Source organism: Seriola dumerili, unplaced genomic scaffold (genome assembly GCF_002260705.1).
Source record: "Seriola dumerili isolate Sdu_G_001 unplaced genomic scaffold, Sdu_1.0 BDQW01000383.1, whole genome shotgun sequence".
Taxonomy (NCBI): domain Eukaryota; kingdom Metazoa; phylum Chordata; class Actinopteri; order Carangiformes; family Carangidae; genus Seriola; species Seriola dumerili.
The window spans coordinates 482,687-490,837 of NW_019174638.1; the positions used below are offsets into that span (position 1 = coordinate 482,687).

At 45.0% G+C, this 8,151-nt stretch overlaps 1 protein-coding gene across 1 annotated transcript in view; it reads right to left on the reverse strand.

Annotated features, from left to right (window-relative positions):
• Window positions 1-7,404, reverse strand: part of LOC111233286 (glutamate decarboxylase 1-like) — an 11,350-nt gene extending 3,946 nt beyond the window's left edge. The window contains exons 1-10 of the mRNA XM_022761063.1: window positions 7,383-7,404; window positions 4,215-4,322; window positions 3,902-4,008; window positions 3,538-3,673; window positions 3,172-3,262; window positions 2,172-2,284; window positions 1,961-2,076; window positions 1,491-1,570; window positions 1,247-1,301; window positions 181-297 (exon numbers count right to left, since the gene is read on the reverse strand). Coding sequence (XP_022616784.1) covers window positions 181-297; window positions 1,247-1,301; window positions 1,491-1,570; window positions 1,961-2,076; window positions 2,172-2,284; window positions 3,172-3,262; window positions 3,538-3,673; window positions 3,902-4,008; window positions 4,215-4,322; window positions 7,383-7,404 — 945 coding nt within the window. The remainder of the gene's footprint in view (window positions 1-180; window positions 298-1,246; window positions 1,302-1,490; window positions 1,571-1,960; window positions 2,077-2,171; window positions 2,285-3,171; window positions 3,263-3,537; window positions 3,674-3,901; window positions 4,009-4,214; window positions 4,323-7,382) is intronic.
• Between the last annotated feature and the right edge of the window lie 747 nt (window positions 7,405-8,151).

Here is an 8,151-nt window from a genome sequence, read left to right on the forward strand (position 1 = left end):
AGAACTTCTGCAAATTTGGTAAAAACATTCATCTAGACTCGGGGTCACGGTGACCTCACAAAATGTGGTTTTAGCCTTGTGAACACAATATGTCGGTAACACATTGAAGGAACTTCTTCAGATTTGGCGAAGACATTCACCAGGACTCAAGGACAAGCTGATTGGTCGAGGACTTCTTACATCAACATGCATCCACAGTGTGTGTCTGTGGCAGACGTCTGCGACGGCGCTGAGAGGATCGAAGGCGCCGTACACCGTGGTGCCCGCCGTCGCATTCACATAGAACGGCACCAAACCCTGGAGAGAGAGTGAGAGAGAGAGGGGGGGAGAGAGAGAGAGAGTGATAGAGGGAGGGGGAGGGAGAGAGAGAGAGAGAGAGAGAGAGAGAGAGGAGAGGAGAGAGAGAGAGAGGGAAGGGAGAGAGGGAGAGAGAGAGGGAGAGAGACAGAGAGAGAGGACAGAGAGAGAGAAGAGAGGGAGAGAGAGAGAGAGGGAGGGAGAGAGAGAGAGAAGGAGAGAGAGAGAAGGAGGGAGAGGAGGGAGGAGAGGGGAGAGAGGGAGGGAGAGAGAGAGAGAGGAAGGGAAGGAGGGAGAGAGAGAGAGGAGAAGAGAGAGAGGGAGAGAGAGGAGAGAGAGAGAGAGAGAGAGGAGAGAGGAGGAGAGGCGAGAGGGAGGAGGAGAGAGAGAGGAGGAGAGGAGAGAGAGAGGAGAGGAGAGAGGGAGAGAGAAGAGAGGGAGAGAGGAGGGAGAGAGAGAGAGAGAGATGGAGAGAGAGAAGGGAAGAGAGAGAGAGAGGGAGAGAGAGAGAGAGAGACATGTATGATCTGGACAGTGTATCAGCTGTGAGTGTGTTGCACATAAACAAAGTGAGTTGTAACACTGAGTTATATATAGAACTAGTGTACGTATATAACTCTATATATAGATATAGAGAACAACAGCACTGGGACTTTTCACTCCACGTATCACTCCTCTTCACAGCTGTTCTATCAACCGTTAATCAGCGTCACATTAACGTCGTTATCGATCTCAGACTGTAACAAACAAAGATGAAAATATTTCAGAAATAAGGTTTGAATGAAACGATGTCGTCAAGAGGATGGAGGAAGAAGAAGACTGGACACTTCAAACAAATGAATCACAATCTGTCGTCGTTGATTTGACTAATATGAACTGTTGTGTAAAAACAACATCACCTGTGACTGATATTCAGAACGTCACTTCCTCTCCTGGGATCTGACCTCACCTCTTCTTCAGCTCTGACGATGGACGACTCCAGTTCAGCAGGAATCATTTTCCCTCTGAAAGACCAAGACAGGAGACGGAGGTTCAGCAGCCTGTAAATATCTGCATGTTCAAACAGGGAAACTTTCTAATGCAGCGGGTTTACACTCATGGAAGAATTCCCCCTGAACACACAGCGACATATAAAGCTGCGACAGGTGAGCAAACATTTCTTTTGTCGTGTGCTCAGTGAGTGTCCGACTTACCTTTCATCACATTTCACCACGAGCACATTGTCGCTGCCCAGCCCCAGCACAGCTGCAGATTTCTTCACTGAATAGTGACTCTGAATGGGTGAAAGGGAAAAGAAGCTTTTCATCTTCGTTTGTCTCCGCTGAAAGAAGCAGCTGCTCTGTTTGGTTTTTCTGAGAAGAAGAAGTTCCCAGGTTCGCACGTCGAGCCGAGTTCAGACAGCGTCAGAGACGACTGGGATGTTAAACTGTTTCCAAACCTTGTTTTAATTATAAGCCAGAAGTTTTGTCTTTATGTCGTTTGGAGTGAAGTCATCAGATAAACATGAGCTGCTGTCTGATGCGACAGACTTAATGAACAGACGTCAGGAGCGTCAGTAACAGGGAGTGAACCGTCCAGCAGCCACGCTGATTTAAAGAGAAGACCTGATGTTTTTAGATGTTTAAACAACATGAAAGTCTAAGAGTGTGTGAGGTGTGATTACATGCTCTGAGGTGAAGAGGGCCAGTCGGGGCAGCGCCGCCATCCCTCTGCTCTTCACCTCTGGGTAGAGGTGATACCTGGCCACCAGGATGCTGTACAGGTTGGATATCGTGCCTCCTTCAGAAAACAGATCGCAGAGTTTACGGACAGATGTTGTCGGGAACATTTAGTGTCAGCAGTGAACCGGCTCGCCCTCCCTCCGCTCGTCTCACCTGGACAGAAGAGTCCGTCTCCCTCCTCGTCAGACCATCCCACAATGCTTTGCATCTTCCTCAGCAGAACCTCCTCCATCAGGATGAAAACAGGAGACACTTCGTACGTGAACCTGGTGAAGACATGCGTCACATCAGAGCGACTCCGGCTTCTCGCAAACATCTCGCATTTAGACCAATAACAGATGCGTGAAGCTGTGATGTCACAGGGATCTCCAAATACTTTCCACCAGTGTCGTAAAAAACGTCACAGTTTAACAGTTAGTTGAGCCGATGAACGAGAAAACTGTCGCTATCTTCATTAAAAACGAGGCACATTTCATCTTCACTAATTAAACATTTAATTCTCTGAGCAGCTCAGAGGTTACAGCAGCTGCCGCCATCTTTTAAGGTGGAATGTTTTCTTCAGTGTTACCTGATGTGTGACTGATGTTTGGAAATCAATCAATGACTGTGACCACGTGTTGTTCTCAGCTCTCTCCATGACAGACTCTTCAGTGATGATCGGATCTTCAGCTTCTTCAAACGTAGATAAATAAACGTGATCATGTGACTGTAGATATTTTATTTCCTCTGGAGAATAAACGTAGTGGAGCGTCGTTGCGGAGGCTCCGGCAGCTCTACACCTGTGGTTCCTCCACCATGTTGCAGCGCCACAAAACTCTTTAACCCTTTCATGTCAGACATGTTTGAACGTCTTCGCTCGGTCTTTAACAGTGATGTCACACACGTCTGCAGCTTCACAACATGCTTCAACACCACAAACAAGGAAGTGAGTTTGGTGACATCATCAAGGATTTGATCAGGGACTGCTGTGATTGGTTCAACTCGAGGGAAACTCGATTGGTCAAAGTTGCTGTGATTGGACAAAAACGTAATGTCCCGCAGAATTCACAGGGATTGGTTGAGTTTGCGTTAATTATTGCGACTTCCTGGAGCGACCGACTCACACTGATACTGCAGGACTTTACTTGAGCGACTGAACTTGATGAGATCTTACATGTTGGTGTTGGCCGTGGAGGTCAACCACTCTCCAGCGACACCGATCACATCCAGACCTGAGGACAGCTGGTTGAAGAAACGGGGATGGCCTGGTAAAACAAAGGTCAGAGGTCAAGAGGTGAAGAGAATCAATTAAACAATCCAATATGTCCAATGAAGCTTCGTTTAAACACATGTTGGACTGTTTCAATGGCTGTTTTTAAAAGTGTCTAAAACAGTTTTATTTCTCGTGGCCCCGCCCACAGCAACACATCACTCTGACGCTTTCCTAACGAGGATGTTTTACCCCTCCCCTTTTAAAATGTGAGGCAGTAACACGTTTATTTCGTGGGGTACCTCATTAACAAGTCAAACTCACACACACCTGTACTGACGCCGTACTTCAGTGTGTCTCTACAGTCCACCAGGATCTGCTCCAGAGTTTCTGGTTGATCGGGCAGGTGCAGGCTGAAGCCCTCCAGTCCCTCCTTCAGCTGGTGAGGGTGGTGGAAGTCCAGGACCTGCGACACAGGGAGCAGTGTTTGTGTCTCGTGTCGTGTTGCCGTGGTTACCACCGTCGTTTCCTACCTACATCTGGAGCCGCGTCGTCTCATCATGAAACCTTTGCATGTCAGCTTCATCTACTGTACTTCCTTATTATTTCCTGTCTGGCAGATAAGACTGGCAAAGGTCTGACGGCGGTCGGGCAGCGCCCTGAGACGGTACACGGGATTCGAACACGGCCGTACCTTGGAGCTCCTCTGACTGGACCTGCAGATGTAACTGAACAAGATGTCGACCAGCTCCTGCAGAAATCCCCTCGTCATCTCCTCACCACCTGAAGCTGGGAGCAGGTCTGCACACACACACGCACGCACGCACGCACGCACGCACACACACACACACACACACACACACACACACACACACACCTCAGTCAAATGACAGTAGGCTCACCTGGGCAGATCTCTGCATCAACATATTGAGCTCTCAGGAGTTTCAGTGTAAATGAACTGACTGTGGTGAGAGCCTGTCAGCAGGAGCACACCTGGGCAGCCTCACCTGTGCTGTAGATGCTGCTGAAGTCATCGGGTCTCAGTCTTCTGTGTGTGACTGCTGCTGAGTCCTCCTGATGTTTGTCCCTCTCCGCTGATTTACCAATGATTCTGTCTGGAAGCACAAAAACATACAGCGTGACTCAGGTAGCAAACGAGCTAACGAGCTAACATCTTAACTCAACTAAATTTATATTAACTATATTTTACTCAGACTTTTGTTTTTATTCTTTTAAAACAGAGGCAGAGAAGAAAACTCAACAGGCTCAACAGCTCATAGTCAACAATAGAAACCCAGCATTAAAAGATGCTAAACATTTTCTAAATCCTCCCACAGAATTTCACATTAATTAATAAGCAGAAAGAAAACAACATGTTTTTAGTGTAATAGTGCAGATTTTTTAGCCCTGATCACGATGCACAATTACTTCTTCTTGTCTCTCTAAAAACGATGTAATTATCTACGTTTCATGCCAAACTAGGAGGTTAGCATCTGTCTGTCCCTCTGTCTGTCTGTGTGTCTATCTGTCTGTCTGTCTGTCTGTCCCTCTGTCTGTCTGTCTGTCTGTCTGTGTGTCTATCTGTCTGTCTGTCTGTCTCTGTCTGTCTGTCTGTCTTTCCCTCTGTCTGTCTGTCTTTCCCTCTGTCTGTCTGTCTGTCTGTCTGTCTGTCTGTCTGTCTGTCCCTCTGTCTGTCTGTCTGTCTGTCTGTCTGTCTTTCCCTCTGTCTGTCTGTCTGTCTGTCTTTCCCTCTGTCTGTCTGTCTGTCTGTCTGTCTGTCTGTCTTTCCCTCTGTCTGTCTGTCTGTCTGTCTGTCTGTCTGTCTGTCTGTCTGTCTGTCTGTCCCTCTGTCTGTCTGTCTGTCTGTCTGTCTGTCTGTCTGTCTGTCTGTCTGTCTGTCTGTCTGTCTGTCTAGGGCAGATCAAGGGCATTAGTGGTCTGGAATTTAATCTCCTAAACATTTTGCATATTATTCAAATAGATAGAAGTTCAGTGTGTTAATGACCCGGCAGCGTCCGTCCTGCTCAGGGACACTGGGACTGAACTCACATACAGCAAGTCATTAAGTACAAGATGCTTTAAGGTTCTCTGATGTTTCCACCTTCATCACTGTCAGGTAGTGTTTGTTTGGCACGTATACAGCCTTGGTTTTAGGATGTGAACTCTGACCTGCGGAGCAAAATACGATACGAGCAGTTAAAGTTTGGTCATTCAGCGGGAGACTTGCACCACCTGCAGCAGATCTGTCCTTCACCAATCAACCAGCCAAACTCAAGTGTTGACTTGTGTTGGTCTGATTGTTTTCACTCTTTGAATTTTAATCACCTTTTCAATCATTTACACTGAGGCATCATTTTCTAACACTTTTATATAAATACATTTCATTCACGTTGCTGTTTCTACGTTAACAGCTCATTACTAACTGTGACTGATGGACTGTTTCCTCGTCTCATCCTCTGATATCTGATATATCAAGCAAAAATAAGCTCAGAGTTTAGTGGGAAATTTAGGCTAAGTGGAGGGAGAGTGAAGGTCGGGACAGGTCGGCAGTTTATTGAAGAGTCTGTAAAGTTAGGAAAGTTCCTCCTGTCTCCAGTCACGATGGGAACACTGGTTGTGTCCAAAATCACTCACTCCTTCACTCCATGACCTTTTATGCCTTTCTATACTCTGACTATATATGACCTGTTATACTTCAGTCCCTCCTCACTATCCGGGGACTTCAATGTAGAGGACTATACGGTGAAAAAATGCTTTTGGACATTACTTATATCATTTTCTCTGCGCTGTCTTTCTTTATTTCAGCATGTGTGCAATGCATGATGGTATATATTGCCTGGTTATACACATAGACTGTAATTAAAGATGGATGCAGCCTCCGTTGACATCACCCATGGGTTTCTGAAGCTCAGAGCGGGTCGTTCCGTCGATGCCATCTTGGCAGTACCCGACTCCGCCCCTAACTCCCAGCTAATCAAAAAAGGATCAAAGAGGAGGGGCATGTGTCGAGCCAAGACTGCAGTGTGTGACAGTTTGTGGCAAGAATACCTGTCACTCAAAGAGCACCTGTATGAAAGCCACAACCTCAGTCCTCCATAACTCTAGTCCTTGATCAAATGTAAACAGGTGAGTTATATAAACAGGTGTCATGAAGGAGGTAATCAGCTCTAGAGACCAAAACAGTTTTTGTACCAGGCTGTAAACAGGCTTGGACATGGGAGTCTATGGGGACTGACTCACTGTTGGAGCCAGACTCTAGTGGTCATTAGAAGAACTGCAGCTTCTGGTTCTTCATGTTTCAGCCTCAGAGGTTGATACTCGGTTGTAAACTACTTTTCACGATACTTTTCATTGTCATTGTTTTTTTCTCTTCCTAAATTAGGTCCAACAACCAACAACTCCTCCAACCTAAATAAGCTTTTAATAGATAAATAAATAATAATAATAAATTAAATAAATAAGCCTTTTTTTCAACCCTCTGATACGACCCATAGGAGTGTCCTAAAATAGCGCTCGTTACCTTGGTTACTATAATAACAGTCATGGCTTGACTGAGGAAACGCTATCGTGGATCTCATTCATTTGCATTAAGGAAACACTGAAGACTGTAAAGCAGATAAAAAATAAAATAATAAAGTGCTAAAACAGAGGAGATGTGTTGAAGCGAGTAAAACCAGAAATAAAAGTAGAATAGAATAAACAACCAGAATAAAAAAGTAAGATATTAAAAGGAAAACAATCCAGAAAATGTACATTGAGTAAAAGCACACAGCCTAACAAGTTTAAACACAGATAAATAAATAAAATGAATATAATTCAATTAAAAGCCAAAACGACTAAAACGCTGAACGTCAGCACTCTGCTGCCGTCAGGCCTTCAGAGGCGCCACAGACGTGGACCACCGTGATTAAAAGACGCCTCACCCGGGCTTTTGTTCTGACTTTGGGTTTAATTAAAAGGTCACGACCAGAACACCAGAGGGTCCCAGGGGACCAGAGGATAAAAGCAGGTCTGACACCGAGCTTCAGAAACCGATGAAAGGATCTTAAAATCAGTTCTGTAGCAGCCGGAGCAGAGACTTTAAAACTGTAATGTGTCTTTCTGGTTGCTGTGTATTGTAAAGTGTTACTGTTAAATCATATTTACAGTTTACAGTGTGATCCAGTGACACTCACCTGGCAGCTGACAGAAATCCATGTTTGAGTTGAGTGTCTCTGTAACTGTCTCTGAGCCGGCAGGTCCTGAGATGGTTCCTACAGCGGAGACACACTGACAGTGTGGCGTCAGGCTGCTGCCTTTAAACAGCGTCAGGTGAGGGGGGGGGGGGGGGGGGGGGTGTATGGGTGTGGTCTGCAGCTGTTTGACTGTCTCTGAAAAGCACAGAGCGAAGACACCTGTGTGATGCTTCAGTTATGTAACATCGTGTCATGTGAAGATGAGAAGAGTTTTGTTGAGACTTGATCAGAGAATCAAAGGGAAGATTGACCTGAAAAAAACAAATTGAACAATGCGAATCACCAGCTCCTCCGCTCAGACTAGTCTCAGGTTACATCCTCGTTTATCAGAGTCATTTAGAATATGAAACATCTGTATGACGTCTTGACTTACGGCTATCAGCAGTAAATCTCTCCCCTGATGGGAACGCTGAGTCTTCAACGGTTTTTTCCCCTAAAGCTTTATTATTCAAAACATTTTCCATTTCATCTTTTTAAAACAATCAAACATTGAAAATGGAGGAAACAATCAAAACTTCTGAAATAAGTTACACAGTAAAATATGAGCAATACATACAAATAAAATAGATGCAATAAAAGGAAATAAATACAACATATAAATAAGAATGATGAAACAAAAATAGTTTAAATACTATAAACACACAGAGAAACAAAACAAAGATATTACAGGAAGATATTTACAGGTTTCTGCTGTTTTATTACTTTAATG